Source organism: Macaca mulatta, chromosome 8 (assembly GCF_049350105.2).
Source record: "Macaca mulatta isolate MMU2019108-1 chromosome 8, T2T-MMU8v2.0, whole genome shotgun sequence".
NCBI classification, from domain to species: Eukaryota; Metazoa; Chordata; class Mammalia; order Primates; family Cercopithecidae; genus Macaca; species Macaca mulatta.
The window spans coordinates 13,560,252-13,587,787 of NC_133413.1; the positions used below are offsets into that span (position 1 = coordinate 13,560,252).

At 50.5% G+C, this 27,536-nt stretch overlaps 1 protein-coding gene and 1 long non-coding RNA gene across 7 annotated transcripts in view; one reads left to right on the plus strand and one right to left on the minus strand.

The window, feature by feature from the left end:
• The window catches only part of LOC114680389 (ATP-dependent 6-phosphofructokinase, platelet type-like), a 67,832-nt gene extending 44,606 nt beyond the window's left edge, over nt 1-23,226 (plus strand). For 2 of the 6 annotated variants that reach the window (XM_077943033.1, XM_077943032.1), the window contains exons 2-4: nt 15,069-15,230; nt 16,938-16,999; nt 18,699-19,061. In XM_077943033.1, the coding sequence (XP_077799159.1) occupies nt 15,114-15,230; nt 16,938-16,999; nt 18,699-18,930 (411 nt within the window). In that variant the 5' untranslated portion in view covers nt 15,069-15,113 and the 3' untranslated portion in view covers nt 18,931-19,061. Of the gene's footprint in view, nt 1-3,743; nt 5,344-12,680; nt 14,673-15,068; nt 15,231-16,937; nt 17,000-18,698; nt 19,062-19,893; nt 19,997-20,599 lie in introns of those variants that run through there. The other 4 variants (XM_077943031.1, XM_077943030.1, XM_077943029.1 and 1 more) reach the window with 4 other exon arrangements.
• On the minus strand, nt 16,476-21,580 carry LOC114675981 (uncharacterized). Its single transcript, XR_013397099.1, has 3 exons — nt 21,468-21,580; nt 21,101-21,181; nt 16,476-17,113 (listed from the first exon to the last, which is right to left on the minus strand). It is a non-coding gene; the product is annotated as an uncharacterized LOC114675981 (long non-coding RNA).
• Nucleotides 23,227-27,536: the final 4,310 nt, after the last annotated feature.

The window sequence follows — 27,536 nt, forward strand, 5'->3', positions numbered from 1 at the left end:
CATCACTTTCTGCAGCTGAACCCTATATACGTGGCCCATTAATCTTGCTCGTCCGGTGTTACTGGGTCCTGGGAGTTTCTGTGGGCTGATGGCAAGTGTTTACCATTGTGTTTAGAGAGGAGAATAGAACTTTATTGTGTCAAAATCAGATGATAACCATTGCCATGTGATTCCTTGGGTTGGTTGGGGCAGGGGATGCTCAAGCTTCTTCTGAGGGCTAAGTGCTTGTTTGAGAGAGTCTCACTTTGTCGCCCAGGCTGGAGTACAGTGGTGTGATCTTGGCTCACTGCAACCTCCGCCTCCTGGGTTCAAGCAGTTCTCCCTGCCTCAGCTTCCCGAGTAGCTGGGATTATAGGTGTGTGCCACCACGCTTGGCTAATTACAAAAATTTTTAATATAGGCAGGGTTTTGCCATATTGGCCAGGCTGGTCTTGAACTCCTTACCTCAAGTGATCGGCCCACCTTGGCCTCCTAAAATGCTGGGATTACAGGCTTGAGCCACCGTGCCCGGCCTGATCCTGACATCTTTTAAAGCTGCCTTCACCTACCAAAAACCAGTCTATGCTTGAAAATCAGGCTTGAAGAGCCTAGGAAGGAGGAGAGGGATATAGTTCAGCTAGGTAAATAACTATGCGTATGTTAAAAATAGGGGCCAAAATCTACCCCAAATGTTAACTCTTCCGCTTTGCCTTTGCGTTTTATATCCATTTATGGTTATCCATTCAGTATCAAGATTTCTGAAGATTCTTTTGATAATTATGGACAAATTACTCTTAAAACTCAGCTGCATTTGTAACACTCTAAAGAACTAATTGGATGACATTATTTTTCTTGGAGGCATTTTGGATAGTTACATAATTAATGTTTATCTCTTTGCCAGATTTTTTTTTCCCAGAACAGAAACCTGAAAAGAAACATTCCCTTGCATTAAGAGCTATTTCACTGTGTGACAACCAATTTTTGAATGTGAGAACTAGATCATCGTGTATTTTTGGGATAATTCTTGCTTAACACTGATAATGCCAAGTGTTAAAATTATGGAACAATTTGATTCTTTGAAAATTACTATTTGCCTGCTCACCAGGTGGGAGCTGATGAGAACGTGGATGTAAAAATTAAACTGTTTTTAGCTTGTATAAAAAAAGTTAAAAAAAAAAAAAAAAAGCTTTTTTGTTTTGTGCTACTACTGAAGTTGCTTAGCTGTGGAAATGAGGTTATTGCAGGCACCTAGAATTTTATCTCCTTCACTTCCACAATGGGAAGAAATTCTCCAACAAGCACAGGAATCTGACTTTCTGATATTGAGACTCCTAGGCGTCAAGCCCCATGGAAGGGGTGGTGATTACGTGAGCGTTGATGTTGATGTTGGCATCCTCTAAGCCGGACGCAGGGAGCAGGGAAGGGCAGAAAGAATAGGCCCCTCAGGAGCCATGAGAAAATAAAGTGTGGGCAGCAGTGGTGGTGAGGGTTGGTGTCAGGGGCCAGGAAGAGGTGGTGAAGGGAGCATGTGCCTCAAGGCAGCCCTGGAACCCGCGGTCCCTGCAGTGAAGTCTTGTCTGCAGGGGACGTGGACTGCCATGCAGCGAGGCCCACAGACAGCCTAGACTTGGCTGCCTCAGAACTCTGGTGGACGTTGCAAATGGCCCCACAGCGTTGCAGTGAACATTCTTCGGACAGAAAGAAGACGCTTGGAACTGTTCCCGGCACAAAGCCAGCACCCTGTGAACAGTGGCCACTGCTGTCGTGACTGAGTGCCGTCCAACTGGGGGCATTTGCTCTGCTCAGTTCACTTAATTGGGCCAAGAATGGGGTTGCCCTGCCTTCAACAAGTTTGACGATTGAACGAGGACTCAGTCGATAATGTACTCTGTAAATATGCTCTCCGGGCTAGAGTGAGCAAAGCCCAGGGAGCGGGTGGTTTTTCAGTATTAGCCAGGTGTTTGTGGCGGGGCCAGCTGTGCGACTGCCAGAGCAAATGTGACCAGGAAGCCTCTGTCCCCCCAAGGTGGCCAGCGTTCCTGTTATACGTGCCGTAAGCAGAAGGTGGGCACTGCTGGGGAACTTGCTCATGTTCCTGTTTTCTGATTGGAAATTCAAGGTTTCTGAGCATCTTACATTGAATTTGTACATTGCTGAGACTGTACACATTTCAACACTTGTTTTTTTCTGCTTTTTGGATCCATACAACCTGGCATTTGGCCGTGGCTTCCAGGACAGGTTGGATGCAGAGTGAAGCCCTCTCCTCACTGTCAATGCCTGCCGATGTCTTTTTGTATAAACTTTGTATTTCTTGAGACTTTCAATTAGGTTTTTACATAACTAGACTTTTAAAATTGCCATGCACATAACTCTACCAGTTACAATCGTGAGCTAACATGGCTTTTTGGTTTTACTTTGATGAATGTTTAACATTTGCATCCTGGATGTGGGGGTGGAGGTCATTTATCTGCTTTTCATTTCTTTCTTGGTTCTACTTACCTGAAAGTCACTAAGGTGTGGAAGGCGTGGTACAGGGTAAACTGCAGGCCGCACTGTGGCGCGGTGGACAAGAGGCACAGGCTGCAGTGGTGTGCACAGTGGATGAGAGAAAAGAGGAGACTTCCATCCTCGAGGGAAACACACAACAATTTAAAAAACTGATCATCTAGCTTACATGAGGTCCAACAAATTCAGTTTGCAAAGTTTAACTTCCAAGTTAATTTAGTAATTTTTCCCCTAAGTCATTAATTTAGTAGCTTACGTTTAAATATATTTCTTTTGTCTAAAGCAAGTCATAAATTCTAAAATGAATGACTAAACATGTAACAATTTAGGCATACAGCACCTGAAGGCAAAACCGCCAGTATGCTAAAACATTGGACATAGATGCTTTAAAAATATAATGTAGCATTCTTGCAGTGCATGTGCTGTTAGCATGTAACTTGGTGAGTAGTTTTGAGCTATGTTTGTAGGAATGTGTATCTTGAATACTTCAGGGCATCACTGCAGATGTGTGCGTGAGATGTATAAATACTGAATGTTCTTCTCCCTTCCCTTAAATGAAAAGCATTAGCTCCCTTTTATTTTTATTTTTAATTTTATTTTTTTTGCAGTGGACTCTTGCTCTTGTTGCCCAGACTGGAGTGCAGTGGCACAATCTCAGCCCACTGCAACTTCTGCTTCCCGGGTTGAAGTGATTCTCCTGTCTCAGCCGCCTGAGTAGCTGGGATTACAGGGACCTGCCACCATGCCTGGCTAATTCTTGTATTTTTATTAGAAATGGGGTTTTGCCATATTGGCCAGGCTGGTCTCAAACTCCTGACCTCAGGTGATCTGTCCACCCCGACCCCCCAAAGTGCTGGGATTACAGGCGTGAGCCACTGTGCCCGGCCAGCTCCCTTCAGTAATGATTTATACAGTTGTTTTTGCTTTTTGTTTTTTTGAGACGGGGTCTCACTCTGTCGCCCAAGCTGGAGTGCAGTGACGCAAATCTTGGCTGACTGCAGCCTTCACCTCCTGGGCTCAGGTGATCCTCCCACCTCAGCTTCCTGAGTAGCTGGGAATAGACACATGTCACCATGACCAGCTAATTTTTTTTTTTTTTTTTTTTGTATTTTTAGTAGAGACTGGGTTTTGCCATGTTTTCCAGTCTGGTCTTGAGCTCCTGGGCTCAAGCGATCTGCCCGCCTCGGCCTCCCAAACTGCTAGGATTACAGGCGTGAGCACCACATCTGGCCCATTTTTTTTTTTTTTTTCCCTTACAGGATTAGAAGTCGACTTTCGGAAAACTCTTCAACCTTGTAAACTTGATTTTCTACAATAATATGCCTCTAGGATTAAAACAAGATGGAAACAAAGAAGTATGTGTGGACTGCAGTTAAAAGTTTTCAACACAACATAGTTTAGGAGAGTTGACATTTACAAAGAGCAGGAGGCCCGTTCAGTGCCTTCTAGGCATTGGGAACGGCGGTCTGTGGGCGACCCTAACGTGTGCGGTGTCCTGAGACGTGATCGTGGTGCTCACGCTTTTACCGAGGGCCTCCCGGGAGTACCAGAGGCTCTTCTCCTGCAGTCGGCCAGCCGGGCAGCAGCTGCTGGAGAAGGAACAAACAGTAAAAGACAGGTGTACACGGTGTTATTATGGCAGAGAGGTTAAAACCAGGCTCACTTTGTTCTCTCACTTTGTTCTTACAGTTTTAAAAAAACTAATAACGAAGTCCTTAAATATGTATTGCGTTTCAGGATTTTCAAGTAGTTGTGGCTGTGTCTGTCTCTCTCTCGCTCCCGTTCGGGTGCTCCCTGCGAAGAGAGCTCAGAGAGGCCACCTTTCCTTGTTGAGGTGACAGGGCCTGGAGAGGTGTGAACCCTGAGGTGGGGGGTTGACTGACTGGGGGGAGGCTGGGTCAGCGTGGGGATCCACCCCCACTCCACGTTCCTGTAGGGAATCCACAGTTCTAAGTCTTTGTGATATGGGTAAAATGAACCTGGAAGAGGTGTTATTTTTTCAGAAGTAAGTGCCATGCTATTTTTTCCTCATACTTCTCCGTGTTTAAGCAGCATTGAAAGATAAGGCACTAGTAGCATATTGGTTTGGAAACAATCTTGTTGATTATTTTAAGTTGAATCTGATATTAAGGTTGTCTGGTAACAGAAGTTTTCCTTTAACAATATGGAACTCTGTTGAATCTGTTGCCCCATTGGCTGAGCCGTCTGAAGTCAGTGCGGTGGCACCTGAAGAGTCGGCTTCCCCTTGGAGGAAGCCGCTGGATTGGCAAGAGGCACCGTCCTTGATTGAGGGAGTGAGGCGCCTTTGCAGGGACCCCACTGCGGTTCTCTCCTGCCCCTGCAGCTCTCTTGTGCCCCCTGCTGGCTGGCCAAGCAGATACGCGACAGTGTGCTCAGCGTGAATGTTCACGGGGTAGGCCGAGGCTTTTGTTCCAGAAACATTGACTTCAGAAATGGCCGGCAGTGTGTGTTGAGCATGGCAAGAAAGACTTACGTGTGTCTTAAACCTCTTGAACAAAGCAAGTTGATGTTTCAAATGTATCTCGAAGGCTAATGACTTTGCTATGGTCAATATTCAGGAGAAAATAGGGTTTGATGAAATAGATAGGAGTGGCAAGTGAGGTGCTTGTGCCCCGTATGACTAAGCGATGTCCTGGCCGTTCCACACCACGGCCTCTGAGCAGCCAGCGTGCAGATACTGGATCAATTTAGATGGGACTCCTGGAGCTGTCAGCCGCCCGGGAGAAGCACGAGGAGTTCTGTGTGCCCATGATCATGGTTCCCGCTACTGTGTCCAACAACGTGCCGGGTTCCGATTTCAGCATCGGGGCAGACACAGCCCTGAACACTATCACCGACGTAAGTCCGTGTGCGCCCCGCCAGGTGGCGCTGGCTGACTCTAACCTGTGGGCCCCCGCCCTTTTTATCTACCGAGCGCTAGAAACAGCCTTTTACAAATATCCTGAATGAGAGCTTCTCGTTATTTCGCCGCCCTCCCCCCCCCACGAAAAGTAGGATTTTAGACTCTGAACATTTTTGATCTCACTCCCAAAAAGTTTTATCGCCTCTTCTTCTGTGTGGCCACCGGCGGGGACGTAGCGTGGCCAAGACCCCGGGAGTGCCCGTGAGTACCTACAGCGCTGAGGAGGGCTGGGCTGCAGTCTCCTGTGATTGCACCAGCATTAAAATCTGCTTTTTAAAAATTATTATTAATGCTGAGCCTAAATTTTCTTTGAGCCTCCAATACCCATTATGATGAACCCCTGCCTTGATGCTGAGGGTAGAAATTGAACTGAATATTTTGTAATTGTAGTCATTGTCCTGAACGCACCATTGCATTTGTTTTCTCTTTGGTCTTGGCTGTTGACCTCATTTTCCCCTTTGTAAAGTGGGGATGTTAAATTACATCTAAGGCAATATTGGGGCTAATTTTTTTGCCAAAAGACAATAATAAAACATAGAAATATATTCTTCTGTTTTTTGTTTTGTTTTGCTTTGTTTTCTTTGTTTTACTTTTCTTTGTGAGACAAGGTCTTACTCTGTCACCCAGGCTTGAGTGCAGTGGTGTGATCTCGGCTCACTGCAGCCTCGACCTCCTGGGCTCAGGTGATCCTCCCACTTCAGCCTCTCGAGTACCTGGGACCGCAGGCATGTGCCGCCATTTCCGGCTACAAGAAATACACGCCTACCCCACGTTTGTGTGTCACACTTGGTGATTCACGTGAGAGTCTGAAGATCCGTACCTAATGCAGGAAGTATTTCATTTTTTAAAAATTTGATGTCTAAAATTTTTCACTAATTCTCAAGTTTTAATTTTTCTTGTGCGACTTAGTTCTCACGAATATTTTTCAAAGTTTTCTATTTTGTTTTTGTTTTTTGTAAACCCTTGGCATGAAACTTATTTCTAGCGCTGGTAAATAAAAAAAACAAGCTTTTAACATACAGCTCATATGGTAAGTAATGCTTAGCAGTCGTTTCTTGCTTTTCTGAGCGTCTTAAACTTTCTTCACTTCCTTTGTGAAGGAAACCTGTCCAGGTTTTCCCGTGTTCACTGGCTTTGGGGGCAACGTTCACCTTATTTTTGGCAGTCACTAATCTCTGACCTAGATGTTGCTTCTGCTCTGCTCTGCTGGTGATGGGCGTCACGGCTTTGCTGCTGCAGGGCTGGCCTGGCTCTGGGCTTACCTTCGTGCTGGGAATGTGAACATGAGTGTGTTTCACAGAGAGGATTCCAGCATGGCTTTCACTGCTCTTTCACCTGCTTTAGCTGGATTTTTGGGTCTGTGAAAGTTGGGTGTGCAATGGGAGGGATTGAAGCTTCTTTTTTCCCTAATTGTTACCTAATTGGAACTTACCCAGAGGGAATGGGTGGAGAATTTGAGAGCAGTCACTGCAGTTAGATGAGCATCTGAAGATGTGGGACAAAGCTGGTGTTGATCACCCTGTGACTTTTTTATTTTCAAGTTTCCACACAAAGCATAGATCCTTGTGGTGTGTGATGTACACTTTCAGGCAGGAAGAAAATCTCTCTTTAATTCCAGGGTCCTCCGCTATAAATAACTTTTTTTTCAGATTGTAAATATGTAACAAACGTGTAGGGTCAAAATTTGAAAACCAAAATACGTGAGGCAAACACCCCGCAAATGATCAGTTCCACCCGCTTTGACTTCCCTTGGAGGGACTGTGTGATTTATTATGCGATTGTTTTAAATTCAGTTTTTCATTCATTCCAGTTTCTCAAAGCTAGGTTAAACAATTTCATTTTCTTTTTTTTTTTTTTTTTTTTTTTTTGACAGGGCCTCTGTTTCCCGGGCTGGAGCGCAGTGGTGCAATCACGATTGACTGCAGCCTCGACCTCCCAGGCTTAGGCGATCCTCCCACCTCAGCTTCCTGAGTAGCTGGGACTACACGTGCTTGCCACCGTGCGTGGCTAATTTTTTGTATTTCTACAGAGACGAGGTCTCCCTGTGTTGCCCAGGCTGGTCTCAAACTTCTGGGCTCAAGCAGTGTCCCCGTCTTGGCCTCTCAAAGCCACGGGGGTTATAGGGATGAGCCACCGTGCTGGGCCTTAAGTTAACGGATTACAATAGAGAAAGAACTGGAGTGTGTAGTTAGTTGAGCCTCCCGTTGGCCAGGCACAGCCACCTTGGTAAGTGTATGTGTGTGTCCTCATTGCCCTTCTGATCCCGAGCTCCGAGGAATGAGGCTGTCTTGGGAGTGCCGTGGTTCTAGCCTCGTGATGGGTGAGTGACGCCGGCTGATTGAGGTCACCCTGGCGAATGCTGCAGCTGCTCGGGAGCCGGGGCAGGGACGAGAAAGCCGCTGAGGATCCCTCTGTGGACCCCTGAAGGGAGAGGGGTCGAGATGTGAACATGGCAGCTGTTTTCTCCAGAGCCCTGTTTACTGATGGCCAAACAGAGTGAATCCTGAGAAGGTTTGGATTTGGGTCTGAACTGGGCTCGCCTGGCTGTAGAACACAGGAGCTGGTGGCGAACTCAGGAAATGAGGGCGTGAGGCGACTTGACGTGGATGGCTCCGGGTCCCTCCAGCCACTGTCCTGAAGCCGTCGGAGCCTGAGGATGTGTGGGAGTGAGCGTCTCTTTCCTGTCTGGCCAACACCCTCTGTGACCCGTGACTCATGGCCCGGCCCTGGGCAGCATTTATGTTTGAGGTCTGTGGATGGCTCCAGTTGTTCAGTAAATTTGGTGATTCTCATTGGGGTGATTGTGCCCCAGGGAATGTTTGCGCCATCCAGGGAGGTTTCTGGTTAGAACTGGGAGAAGGGATGCTCCCAGCACCTGGGACTGGGGACAAGGGACGCTGCGAAAAGTCCCTCCAAGCACAGGGCGGGCTCCATAGCAGGAGTCTGGCTCAGGACGTGGCCATGTTGTGCTTCAGAAGCCCTGGGCGGATCTGATGTGGTGAAGTCGTCATCGTCACTCGTGATTTCCTTCTTGCCAGCATTGATGCTTAGCTGACGCCACAGCCCCTCAGAATCTATGCGGCGCTGGTGAGTGGGTCTTTCTGGCAAAACAGAATGAATGAAATACCTCAGAGCAGGTGTTACACATTCTCAGGATATGGCTGCAGGGAGTTTCGGTTGGACTCCTTTCACTCCTTAGTGCTGGCTGGTGCATTACTCTGTCCTGTAAGCTTGATCAGGTCACATCAGAAACAGTAGGTGCGTGCCACGCTGCTGTCAGGTTTCGCGAAGGTGGCGGTGACTACAGCCTTGTGAGTAATTCCTTGTCATAGTGGCCCCACTAAGGACCCAGGGGCCCGGCTGTGTTTGGTCTTGAGAGCTTTATGCTTTTCTGGGCAGGGTCTCTCCCCATCTTGAAGTCTTCCCTCCCCTTTTTTGGAGACTAAAGGAAGGAAAAGAGGAGCGACAGGGAAGAGGGGAGAGAGGATTTGCAGCAATGTGGCCATTCCCACAGATTTCAAGGCAGAGTTAAGGAGCCGAGACACCCCCACCTGCCCTCTTGTGTGCCTCAGGGCCCTCCTGGCCCCAGGTCACCCACACCCTCTGGCTTCCAGCGAGAGCTTCTTGGAGAAGCAGCCAGCTCCCCGCGGCCAGTCTTGGTTAGTCCTGGGCTAGAGTATTCCACAGTAAAGGAGTGACATCACCTGTCTGAAGAGCATAAGGAGCCCCCCACGTGGTGGTGCTGACAGGGCCACATCCTGGGCACCAGGCCAGCCAATATCCCCAGATGAGTGTTTCTGGCTTGGAAGCAGGCTGGCATTTGGATTGAAGTCCTGCAAAAACTGCCATGGCCAGAGCCTGCAAGGCAGAGCCTGTACAGAGCAGCCCAAGAGCTGGGCATGTGCTGGGTCTGGGTGGACGTGGAGTACATGCCATGGGGCACGGGGGCCCCTGCTCACAGCTCACCTCGTGGTCACCCAGCACTGACCCACCCATCTTACCCTGCTACCCACCATGCTGTGAACTCACCTGCCACGGATCTGCACCCACTGTCCGAAGCCCTCGGCCCACACGGGCTCCTGGCCTTGGGATGCTTTGGGTTGCACCAGGGCTGCAGAGCCTGGCTCTCTCACTGTCCAACTCTCCTGGGGAGATGTGGGCCCCGCCTTGCATCCCAACAGTAGCATTTCTGCAGCAGACGTGGGGATATTCACAGTAAGAGGGACACGTCCAAGTCCATAAATAGTTGATTTTGCCACCAAGTGGATGACAAAAACACCTTGCTGTGTGGGGCCGCTTGGAGCTGGGAAGAGTGGGCGTGTGGACCTGTCCTGCTGTTACCTTGGTTAACACCCTGAGGTGGAGCCTGAAAAAGCCCGGTGTACACGGGCTCAAGAACCGCTCCCCTTTCTGACACCAGAGCCCATTTCCCAGTGGAACCTCAGAGCAGCAACTCAGGTTCTTGCTCGCCTGTGTGGCTTTGCGTGTGACTTCCAGCCGGAGAGCAGAGATGTGGCATGGGGCTGAGTGTGGCCCACCGGTAATCCAGCTGCCGGCCTCCTTCCCTGCCTGCGCGTGGAGGCTGCCTCTGCACGATGAAGGCAGTCACTTAGTGTGGTCCTTACAGCTGTGTGCCCCATCCCACTGATCATGGACTGCCTACAGAAAGCTACAGGGACTGGCTTTGCCTTCAAATGTCCTGACTGCCCTGGCCTCGCTTACCCACGATGAGATGCCGAGAGCTGAGCTGTCCCGCTCGTGACTAACTTGCCGCTGCCTGCAAGCTGCTCTGTTGCCGGCCTCACACCCACCCTGCTGTGCTGCCTGCACGCCTCCCCTTTCATGAGGACCTGGGCTGTGCCCAGGCAGTCCCCTGTGTTGCTAAGGCCTCTCCTGCTCCCACATGGCCTCCAGAGCTCCCCTTGGTCCCCTGACCCACATGAACCGGCTTCCCCTGATGACTCAGGTCCCTGCTGTCCCTTCCTGGACCTCAGTGGAGGCCCTGGGGCTGGCATGTGAGCACCCAGCACCCCCGCTAACTGCTTGGCCCTGCTGCTTCAGGCTTACAAGAGCACGTGCGACATGGCTGAGGCGCAAGGCCACCACCGGGAGCTTTGCATCCCCCTGTGTGTGGTGCTGGCCATGATTAACAACAATGTCCCAGGCACAGAAATAAGCCTGGGCACCGACACTGGCCTGACTGCTGTTTTCCAGGTAAGAGAACCCCGTTTCCTCCCATTGCTTTCTTTATTTTATTTTAGCAATTTGTTTCTTCTGTGCTAAGAATGAGCCAGATTTATTATTACTCTTCCCCCCACCCCACCCTTTGTTAGCTTGGCTTTATGTCAGTCACACTGGCCAGAACAGGGTAAATTTTTTAGCTTCTCTGCCTTAGGGAGAACCTGTCTTTATTGATTAAAAGTGAGATGATATATCCAGTCCTTGGGGTCGTGTTTCTATCCCACCTAGACTAGGGGAGTTTTGAGCACCATTTCTCTGGAGCCGGCCTCTCCCGCCTGCGTTGAGTAGCGAGGCTGCAGGGCCAGCTGTGGGAACCTGCAGGAAGGGGTTTGAGTGCCTGGTACGTACGAGCTCTGGGACAGAGCTGTGCCCACTGGGGGCCGCTGCCTGGAACCACAGCCTTCCTGGTGAGATGAGAGGATCTTTAAAGAGCCGAGATCATGCCCTCCTGGGCAGGCAGTTTCACCAACATGTGCTTTGGGAGGAGTGGATTCTGCCGGTCATGGGCGTGGTGCTGACACCCGCATGGTGGCCCCTCCGGTCCCTGATAAACTGACCCACCTCTATGATCATGAGCTGGACATGAGGACCTGTGGGAGTTCCACAGGCCTTTGCTGCAGAGAGGGTCCTCACTCGGCTGCAGACAGGAGTGGCCACCTTGGCATGTGGGGTCATGTCAGTGGATTGGCCGCCGGGTGTCTCCTGGAGAGCAGCCGCTGGCCTTTAGCTTCGATGTTCACGTCTGAAGCAGCTCCGGAGTTTGCGGTGAAAACTCCCAGCCCTGTTGGAGACTCCTTAGTTCAGCTTGGCACAGAACCTCGGAAAACAGCAGTTCTGTTCCGGGTTCTTCCTTCAGAACTGAGTTCCAGTGCAGGGAAGGGAGCCGGAGGGGTCGTGAGGTCGGCTGCAACCTCCTGTGCCTCCCACTCGAGTTGAGGGCCATCTCTCTCCTGGGCTTCTCCCTGTCACCTTCCCTGGTGCTGTGCTGGCCTCGCAGAGGCTGGCCTTGGCTCGTTCCCTGGACTTTCTTGGGCCCCCGCGCTTGACCCCTGTTCACTGAATGCCATTAGGGTCCAGCTATCGCTGGCTTCGCTCTCCTTTAGCACCTTGTAGATGTCCACATATGCTTCCACCCTCGCACCCGGCACGCAGCGCAGCACTACCCCGGCCAGCGGCTGTGCTTTGCTGCAGGTCCCTTGCTGTAGTAGGGATGGGAGCCCCAACCCCTGCCCCGTCTGGCCAGCGACTTCAGCAGAGGCTCGGCTGCCGTGAAGGATACCAGTCATGGGAAAACTGGCCTCCCTGCAGATTCACAGAGCAAGGTGGTTCTCACAGAGAAGTCAGTGGCTTTTTTCTACCTTAACACTGTAGCAAACGCCACCTTATCTTTCACCACCAATTTATATTTCTTAACACCCATGGAGCAAAGTGCTGGTGATGTTTGAACTGTAGCCTGGGGCTCTCGCTCCCATGGGACTCCTTGGGGAATTTCCTAGCAGGATCGTGTGTGTGCCCTTGCAGGGGGTTGTGTCTGCTGGGCACATCCCATTGTGTGGCAAGAATGGCTGAGGTCACAGGCTCTGCCTGACGAGTGCCACTCACAACTGCTGTCCACGCAGGGCCACGCTTGGGATTGGCCGCCTTCTTGTCAGTGCTACTTTGACTAATTGCCTGAGGCACGGCCGGAGTGACTTGCTATTTTTAGAAGCTAATTCAGGCTTCAGATGCCATCTAGGTAATGAGGAGAGAGTTCAGGAAAGCTGAATCTAAGCTCCAGCAACGGCAGACTCTTCCGTCCCAGCTGTCACTGCATTTACACTCAGAGGAGCACACGGTTGGGGGCATGGCTCAGCTGTCAGGGCTCCACTGTTCCACACACCCACGGCTGCAGCCTGGCAGGACCAGAACTCAGACACGTTTGGGCACAAATCAGCCTCTTGGGAGAGCTGCTTTGCCTGCAGAATTCTTTTGCCATTAAGCAGCTGTCATTCTTTGAATGAGTGACAGTAATTCCCCACCTCAGGGTGGGCTGTGGGGGAGATTCAGTTGGAAAAATAACCCATGAGGCTTTGTGCCTCTGGAGGTCCTGATGCCCCACCCACATTTTCCTTCCCATGCCCGGGATGCTCTAAGACAAAGGGCAAATCTGAAAGCCTTACTGCATCTTAAGTCTTAGATCACAATGAGAGAGAGACCCAGTACAGGTGGAAAAGTGAAACCCTCAGAATTCTGCACTGGCCCTTCAAGAAGGCAGTTACAGGTTCTTTGGACCCTTGACGGGTTTCTGTCCTCTGTCCTTCCTAAGCACAAAGACGGGAATTCTTCCCATTGCCTGTTTCTCCCCCCATCTCGGCTTCAACACAATGCAAAGTGGCCCTCTAACTAGAGCCCGTGTTCAGTTTTGAATACATCAACCAATTATTTTGGGAGGAAAAGAATCTTCCAGAGAAACGAAGTATAGGTTGGAATGGTTTAATCAAGCCTGTGTTTATTCAACAAAGTGTGCTTTGAAATTTCATTCGAAGTACTCAAGTGAAAATTTCCTGTGGGTGTTAAACTTTAGTGAACAGACTCTCATGTGGCTCCTAGTCTCAAGCCCACACCCCCACTTCATCCTTTTACTCTTGGCTGAGTCCCACGGAGGCCGGTTAGGGAATCCTGCAGGATCAGCCCTTGACCCAGATGGACGGACGGACGGCTGGATAGACGGACAGCTGGCTGGCTGGCTGGGGAATACTGTGCTTGTGTCATTCAGAGACAAGCATTTCTTGAGCGCCTTCTGTGGGGGGCTCGGCCGGGTCCTGCTGATGGTGCAGTGGTGTAAGCCCAGCCCACAGTTCCTGCCCTCATGGAATGTGCAGCCTAGTGAGGACTGCAAGTCACATAACCACGAGGTAACTGCAGGGAGAGACGCTGGGGTGATTTCTATGAAGAGAGGACATGGGGTGCCCCGAGAGCCCCTGACAGAGGGAACTTTGTGGTCCTAGAAACCAGGTGACGTTTTCCTAAGGAAATGGCATTTCCCTCTGGGTCAGAGCTGAGGAAGGTGCCTGTGTGTGTCCCGTGGCCGCTGTGACCCTGACCACACACCTGGGGCTGGAAAATAATCATCACTCTCCCACAGTTCTGGAGGGCGGGAGCCATGGGCTGAGACCAGAGTGTGTGCTCCAGGAGAGTCCCTCGTGGCCCATTCAGGTGCCCAGAGCCCCGGGCCTTGCATGCCTTGTTCCCTGGCACCGCCTCTTCCCATGTGGGTGTGCAGCATCCTACTCCAGGGCCTCTGCACCCCTCATCTGCCGATGCAGGTGGTGGCACTTAGGGCCCACCTGGGTAGTCCTCAGGATTCACCTTTATCACCGCATGAGGGAACATTCCCAGGTTCCAGGCATTAGGACCGGGATTCCTTTGGGGGCTGCTCTCCCGCCCACCACTGTGCCTGAATGTGATGCACATAGCGGCCAGCATATGCAGAGGCCCCAGGAGGACCTGGGGTGGCTGGAGCTAGAGCCGGACCTGGTGTCAGAAGTGGGCGGGGCCAGGGATTCCAGAGAAAGGCTTAACGTGTACTTGAAGTGAGCAAAGGGTTTTGAATGAACCAAGAACTGGATCAGATTTATGCTTTTTATATAGATGGGTCTCCAGTCTGTGTGAACAGATTGGAGGGGGCCAGGGTGGGAGCTGAGGCCCAGGCAGAGGCTTTGCAGAGTGCCAGGAGAGGGCGCTGTAGCCCGGACTGAAGTGTGGGTGGGAAGGCGGCAGATGCATTTCTCTGCTGTTTTTCTCCCTGCTGAGCTTGGGTCCTCGTGGAGGGCGGATGGCAGACATTTCACTCTGGGACCTCATGCCTATGCATCCGAAAGACCCCCAGGCGCCTGGGTGTAAGAACCATCATCTGCCTTGGAGTAGAGTTTCTATAAATGTAACATTCACCGATGGATGGAAGACGGCCACAACTCTAAAATCACAGGGAGCTTTTCAGAAGAAAATAGAAGAGCACAGCTGTTCCCATGGACAAAGCTGGCAGGTGACAGCCCCGTAACTTCTCAGCTCACACCTAACCGTGTCCGTGTCTGGTGAAAGCTGCTTCAGCAGGGACAGTCGAAGAGCAGCATGGAGTGAGCTGGCTTGTGGGGTCGTCTTTTCAGTCTCCTCCTATGGGGCCTGGGAGAAGGGAGCGGCAGATGGCCAGGTCCCCACCACAGGTCATCGAGGTCACCTCCAGGTGGCTGGTGGGGGGGGGCATGTTCACATCCACTCCGAGGCACATCCCGGCTGCTGCACACCCTTCACCCCTGTGCGATGCTGGGACCGCATGCTCAGGTGCGGTGTGGGGCCTTGCTGCACTCACTGGTAGGGGAGCTCTGGGATGGTGGGTGCACCCTGGCCCTGGGCTGGAGTGACTGATCTCTTCTCTGACCAGACCTGCGACCGCATCAAGCAGTCCGCCAGCGGAACCAAGCGGCGCATGTTCATCAAGACCATGGGCGGCTACTGTGGCTACCTGGCCAACATGGGGGGGATCGCGGCCAGAGCCGATGCCGCATACATTTTCGAAGAGCCCTTCGACATTGAGGATCTGCAGGTATGTGACGGGGCTGGCCTCAGGGGACCGTCCCCTTGGGATCCTCTCGGTGCTGCGGAGCAAATCATCGTGTCTAGGGTGGTTTGCTTTTCGAGGGGGCATGCAGACGGAGGTGTTACCGAACACGCCACGCTTGATGCCCTTTGCATCGACCAGGTGCCTCTCCCGAGTGTCAGGTGATGGCGGACATGCCTGGTTGAGGACACCTTCTAGTCTCTTGTGTGAAACACAAGCTTGTTTTTTTGATGTAGTCTGTTGTGTAATGTTTTCTCCCTTCTGTCACAAACGATTTGAGTGCCTCCACTGACAGTCACCACCCACGTCTGCGACTGGCTCTGGAGCTGGCTGCAGCTTCTTTTAGGTCTTGAGGCCTTTGGTGCTGCATCTGCCTCTAAACTGACACAGACACGGCCGTGGTTTCTTGGCATCTGTGGCTCTTTTAGGGAAGGGTGTCGCCGACCCCGGGGTCTGCCCTTGCTTCGACGGCACAGCAGAATCCAGGCCTGGACCCTGCAGTGTTCAAAGTTGCTAAACTCCATGCAGGAGGACAGGCCTTGGCAGATAAAATGCAACTGAACAATTGTCTTTAGTTAGTTATATAAATAAATATATGTTACATATTGCTCTGTCACCCAGGCTGGAGTGCAGTGGCACGATCTTGGCTCACTGCAACCTCCGACTCTCAGGTTCAAGCCATTCTCCTGCCTCAGCCTCCCGAGTAGTTGGGATTACAGGTGCATGCCACCATGCCCACCTAATTTTTGTATTTTTAATAGAGATGGGGTTTCACCATGTTGGTCAGGCTGGTCTTGAACTCCTGACCTCGTGATCTGCCCACCTTGGCCTTCCAAAGTGCTGGGATTATAGGCGTGAGCCATCGTGCCCGGCACCGTTGTCTTTTAAAAAGTTAGGATATTACTTGTTTCTGAGCCAAATAGATCAAGTAAAAAGGGCCTTGGTGTTGTCACTAATTATGTGACATGTGAATCATGAATTTCTTCACTGTGTCAAAGTGACTACTTGTGGAGTCGTTCACTGCATTGTGATGTTTCTGTCAGCAGTGGGTCCCATAAGATGATAATGGAGCTGCCCCAAACAGGTGTACTGTTTTTTTAATCTTTTATAAAATTTATATATATATTTTTTTTTTTTTTTTTTTGAGACGAAGTCTTGCTCTGTAGCCCAGGCTGGAGTGCAGTGGCCGGATCTCAGCTCACTGCAAGCTCTGCCTCCCGGGTTCACGCCATTCTTCTGCCTCAGCCTCCCGAGTAGCTGGGACTATAGGCGCCCGCCATCTCGCCCGGCTAGTTTTTTGTATTTTTTAGTAGAGATGGGGTTTTGCTCTTTTCCGCTGAGAGCGCCGAGTAGAACATTGTCATGAAAATAAATAAGGAGCAATAGAGCCGTGAATGAGCGCTAGGCCAATCACGGAATTATCGTCTTCAGAGGGACCCTGTTGATTCTGGAAGGCGTTTCTAGTGGCCGCCATGAGGGCTGCTCACCGTGCCCTGCGCTCAGCATTCATCGCTGCAGACGTGCTCTCCCCGCCTGGGGGAGGCTCCCCGAGACCTGAGCCGTGAGAGCTTGCAACCTCCTTGGCCACACTCACCGCCACACTTGGTTGGCATTTCCCGCCCTGCAGGGCCTGGCACACAGTGGGTGCTTAGCATAAGTTTATTGTCTGATTAACAAAATACTCTTTTCCAGTCCAATGTGGAGCACCTGACGGAGAAAATAAAGACCACCATCCATAGGGGCCTTGTGCTCAGGTGAGTGAGAGACCAGGGCTGATCTTACAGTCACTGTCACACCGCGGTTCTTAGGTTCTGGTGACTTTGGGCTGGATGAGTGGTCATTTCTTTGCCGCTGGAGTGCACTACACACTGGGCATATGCAGAAGAGAGTTGTGGTGCGTTGCTCTAAAGACTTTCTTGCATTTAGACAACTAAAACTTTTGCTTTATAGTCTTACTCTATTAGATATCTCGCAATCATTTCTCTAACACCTGATGTTTATGAAGGAAGAAGGAAATACAGTTATCCCTCTTAGCCTCAGGGAATGTGTCCCAAGACTCCAGTGGGTACCTGGACCTGGGGATAGTACCCGCCCCCTGTATACATGAGGGGGTGGGTGCTGATAACCATCTGATAACCAAGGCGGCTACTGAGTGACTCAGGGGCAGGAGGCACAGACAGCATGGAGACTTTAGGGCACAGGGATGATTCACGTTCTGGGTGGGACAGCAAGACAGCACAAGATTTCATGACTCCCTGTTAGCCGGGCTTACGTGAAATCGACATCCTGGGTCGGTTTGTTGTGTCGCATATGTTGTCACTATACAACAAAATAATCTGGAGTATACGCATACTCCCAGTTAGCTGGGAGACTTTTTTTTTGAGACAGTCTTGCTCTGTTGCCCAGGCTGGAGTGCAGTGGTGCAATCCTGGCTCACTGCAACCTCCACCTTCCAGGTTCAAGAGATTCTCCTGCCTCAGCCTTCCGAGTAGATGGGTGTACAGGCGCCCACTACAACGCCCAACCAATTTTTGTATGTTCAGTAGAGATGGAGTTTCACCACGTTGGCCAGGCTGGTCTCAAACTCCTGACCTCAGGTGATTCGCCCACCTTAGCCTCCCAGCATGCCAGGATTACAGGCGTGATCCCCACCGTGCCCAGCCAAAACATCTAAACTTTTAAGTCATGCCAAACAGCAGCAGCTTTAGGCTTCTTTTGTTGGTGAGGTTTGAGTAATGGGGATTTTAAGGGAACTGTCAGCTTTCATGAAAACAGTGACATCCCCATCACTTGGAAATGCTTATTCAAACTAAACACGGCATCAGGTTAAAAACTGGAGCGTCCTAAGATTTAAAAAGGATTATCAGACATGTAAGATACTTGACACTCACCCTCAAATCAGAATGACCTGGAATAAGCTGCATGCGGGCACACGCATGTTATGAGTTGAGTCTGGGACACAGCGGTCCAGGATTCCTAACTCCCACACACTCCTCCTTCACCACCTCCTATTCTTTATACTTTTAAACCAGAGCCCGTGAACTTATTTCAGAGAGCTCATGAATCCCCTGAAATGATGAAATAGTAGGCGTCTGTGTGACTTTGTCAAAGAATCCACAACGGTTATCAGATTCTTAAAGCTGTGACCCATCCCCACCCCAGATGAGTTTACGAAATCTTGATTTAACATTTTAAAATATTGGAGATGGTTAGTTGACTCGTTCCATTTATTAAAACCCTTCTCTTACTGGGCAGGGGGGAACACTTGATACTTTTGCTTAACAGGCTGAGTTCAGGCTACAGGAATCACAGATTTTGTTTTGTTCTGTTCCAGCTATCCCTAAAGACTTAGAAACAAAAACATGAATTCTGTGAAACAGAAATCATCATTTCTATTTCACAGCAAAGTGTTACTGTATAACTGATATTTCATATGACTCTAACCACCAACAGGGTGGGGCACCTTCTCCATTTGATAGAAACTTTGGAACCAAAATCTCTGCCAGAGCTATGGAGTGGATCACTGCAAAACTCAAGGAGGCCCAGGGCAGAGGTAAGGGGTCCGGGGAGGGAGGCCATCTGCCTTGGTGAAAATGCTGTCCTATCGGGGAGAAGTAGGCTGCTGGTTCCTTCTTCAGTTCAGTACCGAGCTGCGTGTGATGTTCTAACTCCTGCTGGTCTCTGAGCATTGCTATTTAACCAATCTTGGATTCCTGGGTGTACATGACATGTTCTCTTTTATCACTGCTAGATTCAACCTGAAGTTCTTTTGTGCAGGCTTTTTGCTCTGGAAATCCTGAGCATCAGCCCACAGTTTCCCTCACAGTTGAAGTGGGGCCTTCTATTTTTTGGATGTTTGGTAGGACAACCTCCTTGTGACCCCATCCATCAGAACTTCCAGTTTTGAGGAAGATTTGGCTGCTGAATGAATTGTTCGTCTTTGTAGAACTATGCATGTTTTTCCTTAAATCAGTTTTGTAACTTACATATTCTAACAATCTTTAGATAAGCTGAAAAGTTTTAGAAAACATGACACATTACTCTTGTTAATGGTTCCAACGTGGCTGGTCCCTACTCATTCCTGAGTGGTTATTTGTGCCAGCATCTTTCTCACCCCCACCCCCCTCAGCTTTCTTCAGTCATACCAGACGTGTGCTTTTATTAGGGCAAACCATTATCACTGCCAACGTCCGAGTTACAAGAATGACAGTCTACAAAAAACAGTGATGTGAATAGTTTCAATCGGTTTGTCTTTTTAAAGAACTGACTGATTCTTTCTACATCCATTTTCTCTTGCTAATTTAGCTACGGATGCTTCTCGTGCCTCAGTGTGTGTATATGTGAGCATCAATTTCTTATTAGTGTTTTGCCATAATTTAAGGTAATTTCCTTATTCCACTATTTAGTGAAAAATTCCACTGAGAGAAAAAACAAAAGCTGCTTTCCAGGAAGACATCAGGGTGATCCCACAAGAGCAGAGCTGTGCAAGCCCAGGCCGGGCGCTGGCCACACTGCACAGCTGTTCTCAGCCTCCCCCAGGCTTCCAGGCCAGGTTCAGCACAGTGCCCAGGAATCTCACCCCGTGATTCTGCTCCCCCAGCTGCCCATGGGACAGGGCAGTGTTAATCTGTTTTTAAATCTTTTATAGGAAAAACATTGACCACCGATGATCCCGTTTGTGTGCTGGGAATCAGCAAAAGAAATGTTATTTTTCAACCTGTGGCAGAGCTGAAGAACCAAATGGATTTTGAGTAAGTCGGGGTCTTATTGCCTTAGCAAACCCAGCCAATGTGAGTACAGGACAGGGGAATGGCCATTGCTGTTGCGTTCGGCAACTCATTCAGGGGTTTGAGAAACTAGCTTTTCTGAAGCTCAGTTAAAAAATACTAGGTCTTGGCCAGGCACGGTGGCTCATGCCTAAGATCCCAGCACTTTGGGAGGCCTAGGTGGGTGGATCACTAGGTCAAGAGATTGAGACCAGCCTGGCCCACATGGTGAAACCCCGTCTCTACTAAAAATACAAAAAGTAGCCTGGCGTGGTGGCGCACACCTGGAGTCCCAGCTACTCAGGAAGCTGAGGCAGGAGAAACCGCTTGAACCTGGGAGGCAGAGGTTGCAGTGAGCTGAGATTGCACCACTGCTCTACAGCCTGGTGACAGAGCAACAAACTACCACTAGGTCTTTGGGAAGAATTTTTAGAAATATAAAAACAATGGTTTTGTTTGATCTTGAAATTGGCTTTATCATCTAGTTGATTCAGCCGACCCTACAACCCCCGTGTTTCTGGCAAGACCACTTGCTGTGCTGGCCGTGGCATCTCCCAGCCTCACTGCTGTCCCCCCTTCCCTCCACAGGCACAGGATTCCCAAAGAACGGTGGTGGCTCAAGCTGCGGCCCCTCATGAAGATCCTGGCCAAGTACAAGGCCAGCTACAACATGTGAGACTCAGGCCAGCTACAGCACGTGCAGCCCTGGAGCCTCTAATCCAGTCCCACCTGCACGTGCCTGCAACCTGGACTCACCGTGGACCATCTGTTTTTGTAATACTTAAGTTATTGATCAGCACTTTATGCAGGTATTGACATTAAAACCTAATCAGTGAGCACCTGTCACCGCCCATGTGCCCCACCAGCTCCAGTGTGTGCTGTCTGTGGACTGTCTCATGCTTTCAGATGTGCGTATTAAACATTTGCCTACAACTCCAAGTAGGGTGGCTACTAAGGGTTTTCTCAGCAGTTTTGTGGGCAAAGATTATCAAAATATTTTTATAGGGATCACTGAACTATGCGCAAGTCATAAAAGGAGAACAAAGCTAGTAGTTTACACAGGCCAAGGGGAATGCCATGTTTACTTACTGTTACATATTTGTCACGTGTCAGTTTCCATCCAGAGCAGCAGGCCAGGACCCTGGGCCTGGACCCCAGGCTCCTGCTCTCCTTAGAAAGTAAAAGAGAACACATGAATCTTATCTACTCAGCCTCTTGATTGCAATCCTAGCTGCATGTTAAAACCACCACGGTGGGGGTTTGAAAAATCTGATAGCCAGCTTCTCGTCCAGTCCAAGCCACGGTCCTCACTGGGCCCTAATTTGGAACTCTCCAATGACTCTTGCCAGAGTAGACATGGGTGCTGGGGTGACAGCCCTGCCACCCTCGTGGGCCCCCCTCCTGTAGGGACAGTGTTTCTGCCTCAGTTCTAGACTGCAAGAGACCACAGCTGTACCTCAGAAACGTGGGCGGAGAGCTGTATGGAGGGAGAGGAGACACCAAAAACCAGCTGTTTGGGAAATCGGAGTCCAACGGCCAAGAGCTGGCGTGGAGGCTTTCCTTTCTGGCTCTGTAAAGACGAAGCGAGCACTTACTCACCCCAGCCCATCTGCTTCTCAGGGACTGCTTCCATTCGGCCGCCCTGTTGAACTTCCGTCTGTTAGGAGGATGCTCCCACAGGGCCTCGGTGTGATCAGTTTCATGAATCAGCACAGGCGGAGGTAGGACACCTTTGTGTGCCTTTTCATTCTACTTCTGCTTTTTAATAAAGGCCCTAAATGCTACTTAAAGTAATGACTCAAGCAGAGGTTAAGTCAGAGTTGCCCTTTTAGATTCTTAAATATTCTAGAACTAATGAGGTAAAACTAGCCTTTGTCAGTAGAAGTAAATTCTATGTGGTGCATCTTTGGCACTTTGTGCATAACTATTTCAATGAATGTCTTCCTTGTTGCTCTTAAGACTGACTTGCCAGTCAGTGGCAAAACCTTAAGAATGACATAATGTTCTTGGAAAAAGCAGTAGCATTTCTGACTTTTCATATTCAGCTCTAGAGGCCGATTTTCTCAGGGGCTCCTGCACAGTCGGGCGTGCCAGGGCCACTCATCTGATGATCCAGGATGGGTCCTTGGCGATTTTGGGGTTCTCGGGTCCGAGTATGGCCAGGCCGTGCATGCTCTTCCCAGTGCCGAGAACCCGAGGGGAAGGCAGGCGAGGTCAGCGAGGACTGGCTTCTGCGTCAGTGCCGTTAAGGCCTCCATTCCCAGACACCGTCTCCCCCGCTCCCCACTCACCTATAGCTGACAGTGAAGAGCTGCTCCCTGTGGGCCTGCTTCATCTCATCTGAGAGGCCGTACAAGAAGAGGTCCATTCCTAGAAGACAAACTACAGGCACAGTGGGCAGTGCATTTGTGTCCCGGAGTGAGGCACCCCCTGCGAGGTGGGGAGTAATAGCCACCCTCCTCCCCCCGCCTTGGCTATTAGGAGCCATGGTGGACTCACAGCCTGTTTAGGATATTGTGAGTAGTATCATCTGCCCCTCTGGAAATAATGAACTGAATGGGAAACATCCAGGCCCCGAGACCCACTCAGGAGCAGAAAACGGGGAAGGAGCCTTGAACAGACCCTCGGGAGGGCAGTCAGCAGGAGCCATGGAGGCCACCAGGAGGGAGGAAGGAAGGCAGGCAGGGAGGCCAGAGGTGACGTGGTGGGGAGAGGAGACGTGGCCAGAGGCAACGTGGCCAGGGAAGGAGATACGGCTGGAAGGAAATGACAAGAGGGGTCTCCAGGCCTCAGACTGTGCCTGATGTATGGATGACATTTTAACTAAGATGTTATATCTAAAGTAGGAATTTAGAACCATTGTGTACATTTAAAGCACGGTACAAATATAGCACATTTCCCAAACCAAAGAACAGTGCGTTGAAGGAAGAAATAGCAGCTCACCAATAAAATAAAAGTGAGTCAAGAAAAAATTCATTTAAGATCAGAAATAGATCCTACAGCTCTTCTAGTCCAATCCCCACCCTAACATGAATGGGGGGAAAAGGGAAGTAGATTCTAGTCAGTCAGAATTAAAGGCAAAACTGATCCACTTTACTTTCTACTTGACAGAAAACAAGCAGCTCATCAAGGAAATCCCTACGAACAGTAGCTTTAGGAGTCCCCAAAATGCAAAATTCACCTTCAAATTAAATCAACTGCTAAGTGTGTATAAAGTTATTGTTTTCATTATTGTCCTCATTCCCAGGGGCTTTTTTAGAGCTTGTTTCCCCCTAATTGCCTCCAACACACCCAGGAAATTTAAACCCCACAAGTAAACCGTGTCTCGATTAACACACAGCGTCCTTTAGGAGCAGACAGTCCGTTGCTCTAAGACGTTCTTGTCACCTAAGCACTGAGTACAGCCTGAGAACGCACAACATGCACACACACGAACTCGGACAAACAGGTGAGATGTGGCACATGAGGAAGACGAGAAAAATGAACTTCACTGACACCCCAGATCCATGAAGAAGTGACACACGCAGCCTGCTCGGGTGCCAGTGACTCCTCGAAAACAGCCAAGGGCAGCATTTGGAGAAGCAGCACCGCAGGCCAGGAGGGTCTGGGGGCTTCAGAGGGGAGGGGTGCCCCCGACCAGGTGCTGGGGGCTTCAGGAGGGAAGGGCGCCCCAATCAGGTGCCGGGGCTTCAGACGGGAAGGTGCCCTGACCAGGTCCTGGGGGTGGCAGGACAAGCCCTGGGTCCCCTCGTCACTTTTCACTCCCTACTCCCGAATCTCGCCCTGAAGTTGCAGCAAGTCCAGGTATTCATTTACCCATAAAATTAAGTATCTGTGAGTAACACAAGTCACTAATCCACAGATATCTGAGTCCACAGATATCTCCCAGAGATGCCACCATCCATTCTGGTAGAAGAGCAGCCCAGGGGCCCACACTGCTAGGAAGGGAGACTGTCTTCAGCCTGACGCTGCAGAATTCTCAACACAAAGTCTACCTTCTGGAACCATGCATCTCCTACAGAAGCAACTAGCGGCATACAGGGTTTTTTAAAATCTGTTTTTTCTTAAGACAGTCTCACTCTGTCACCCAGGCTGGAGTGCAGTGGCACAATCTCAGCTCGTTGCAACCTCTGCCTCTGGAGTTCAAGTGATTCTCCTGCCTCGGCCTCCTGAGTAGCTGGGATTACAGGCGCCTGTCACCAGGCCCGGCTCACTTTTTGTATTTTCAGTAGAGACAGGATTTCACCCTGTTGGCCAGGCTGGTCTCGAATGCCTGACCTCATGTGATCCACATGCCTCGACCTCCCAAACTGCTGGGAATACAGGCAAGAGCCACGGTGCTTGGCCCATATAGCTGTTTAAATTTGACTAAAACTAAATGCGATTAGAAGTTCAGTTTCTCATTTGCACTTCAAGCATTCAGTTACCCACAGGCGGCCACGGACCAGAGGCTGGTAGAGATGTCACACTCCACACTGCAGAAGGATCTACGGACGAAGTGGCTCTAAGATCATCTCGACATCTTTATATCGAAGCTACTGAAGTTTTACTCTGCTTATTATAGACATCAGCATTCTCTCATTTAAAAATGTCAGTGCTATTGCAATGATCAGATCAGTGACTTCCCAGCACCTCTTCTCTTCCTGTACAGATAACTGCAGAGCATCTGCACTCTGCCTCCACACTAAGGGACAGCAGAAGCCTCCGTGTAAAATCGGGGAGAAAAAAAAAATGAATCCCTAGTCCCTCTCTCCCTACAATTTTGTGAAGCGTCTCTTAATATTCAGAATAACTGCCGGAGTTACAATAAACAAACATCCCTTGACCAGGAAGCAACAGGGAAGCAAGAAAAGGAAGATGCGAGGACCCTCCATTCCCTCTGGGACCCCAGGCCCAGCCAGGACTGAGAAGGGCAGCACAGCCCGGCAGACCTGCACACCTGATGCAAACCGTGCACATGGCTTCCCTGGGACTCGGTCCCCCACTCTGCCCTCACTGGCCGCTGTGGCTCTGGTAGAGGGAGCTCCCTGAACCCCAACACCCACAGTCAGTTTCCTCCTTGCAGGTCTCAGCTCTGCTGTGACTGCCTCAAGTGCCTCCCTGATGCTTCTCATCATCCGGGTACGGTGCCCCCTCTATCCCATAGCCCTTGCTACCACCCACCCCACCACGAAGCCTGGCACACAGCAGGTGCCTGAGATGCCCCAATGGGCGGGCATGCCAGGGTAGGGCTTGGAGTTCCAAGGGCCATGTCCCGCATACCACCACAAGCACCGCGGAGGCTGTGGAAGGGGTCCAGGCTTCAGGCCTGCACTCAGCTTCTCCCGCCTCCGAGGCCAAGAACCTAGCAAGGGAATGCAGCCGGAAGCAGGATTCCAAACCCCCTTCTTGTTCCTCAAGAGGAAAGGGGCCTCAGGGCAAAACCCCACAAGTGCCTTCCTCCTGCCATGCTGCCTGTCATAGCACCGACACTGTCACAGCAGGGAAACCACTCCTGTGAGGAGAAAACCAAGTACCACAGGAGCCACGTCCACTGGCAGCGTCTGCTGAGCCCAATTGGTGACAACAGCAGCCGGGCCCCCACGCAGCATGCACCGACTCTGACCCGCCTCGCACACCACAAGGTCCTGAAGCTCAGCTTCGACTCATCAGGGGCCTCTTCCAGGAGAGCTCGGCATGTCTACCTTCCCTGGGCTCACAGAAAGCTGAGGGACTCAGCCCCGAGTGTGAACAGAGTCAAGCTCCCACTAGCTGTGCAGACCTCCTTCCCAGCCCTGGCCTGGGAAGGGGCCAAGCAGAAACAGCCATCTTTTGCCCGCACAGGTACAGAATTCAGCCAGCTCTCTCAATGGAGTCATGACAGGTCAACTCCAGGCTCCTCAGGGCTCTGGGGTTCACCTCGGGCCACTGCACCTTTGAAATGTGGCTGCAGACTCCTCTAGGCTGCTCGGTGTCACAGCCCATTTCATTCAGACACTGCAGGCCCCAACCCGTGGTGTCACTACCCAGGACACCCCTGCCGGCATCCTCCGAGATGCTGCTGCAGCTGCAGCTGCTGTGATCTGAGAACAGCCACGTGCAGGCATCAAAGGGAGGGCTTCTCAAGTCTCCGAGAGCAGTGGCTACAGCTTCGGAAGACGTTGCACTGAATCCTCGGTGAGCCTGGCTCGGTCTGCAATCTAAGCCGGGTTGCTGGGGAGATGCACTCTGTTGTAACTGATGGAGGCTGTTGGTGGCAGCTCTACCAAGACCAAGGATGGCAACTAATCTGAGATTTACAATCCATACTTTCTATCTGATGTTTACAAGGAAAGCATCGTGCAAGTTCCAGTAGCAAGAAATTTTCTATAATCTATCACACATCAGGATACAGCAGAAATGTAAGTTAATAGGGTCTATGCAGAAGAACAGATGGGTCTATTTCAGGAAAAGTGCTTGCTGGCTTTTTTAGAAACAGAGTGAAGTCCCTGCCAAGTACAAGGTTGTTTATACTTTTGCTTTGGAAACAGAGGGAAAGTTCTTCCTTATTATTCAAATACATTAACTACATTTAAGTGTTCTGGTAGACTAAGTATTCAATATTCAAAAATAAGTAATTGTTTGGTCTATTTCATTCCTTAAATGTAGCTTTCAAAAACTGAAACACCTGGCCGGGTACGGTGGCTCGCGCCTGTAATCCCAGCACTTTGGGAGGCCGAGGAGGGCAGAACACAAGGTCAGGAGATTGAGACCATCCTGGCCAACATGGTGAAACCCCGTCTCTACTAAAAGCACAAAAAATTAGCTCGGCATAGTGGCGGGCACCTGTAGTCCCAGCTACTCAGGAGGCTGAGGCAGGAGAGTGGAATGAACCCTGGAGGCGGAGGTTACATTGAGCGGAGACAGCACGACTGCATTCCAGCCTGGGTGACAGAGTAACACTCCCGTCTCAAAAAAAAAAAAAAAAAAAAAAAAAGTGACAAACACCCCATGTCTGCCCTGGCTCCCACCATCTTCATGGAGTGGACAGAGCTTGGGAAAAGCTCACTGTGGAGGCCCAGAAGGCCGGGCCAGGCCTTTGCTCAGCAGATGAGAGGGTCAGCCACCCTAGGGAAGAAGCCCATATTTGCTATGTTACTGACAATATCCACATAAGTTTCTATTTTGCCTCCCACACAGACCTGGGATCCATATTTGAGCAAGCGGCTCATGCCAATACACCCTCCATGCCATCGTTTTCCTGACCTCCCCAAGAAGAGCTAGGCCAGGCAGCGTCCCCACACAGGCGCTGGGGCCCAGGAAGAGTCGGGTCCTGCCCCCTTCTCCCTCGTCCCTGCACTTGGCTTGCTGTGGAAGCCCAGCAGTGCTGGCTGAACCCACGTTCACCTGGGGCGTTCAGGAGAAGCCTCTGCAGAAATCAGCTGGGAAGCAGGGCTGTGTGTGCTGGCAGGTCACTTGAATGGATTTGTGCAACTGAGTTTTCAACACAGGTGCTGCCAACCAAGTCCCTCAAGCCCTTCGTGAGCCTAGAGGCACAGAGCCATTT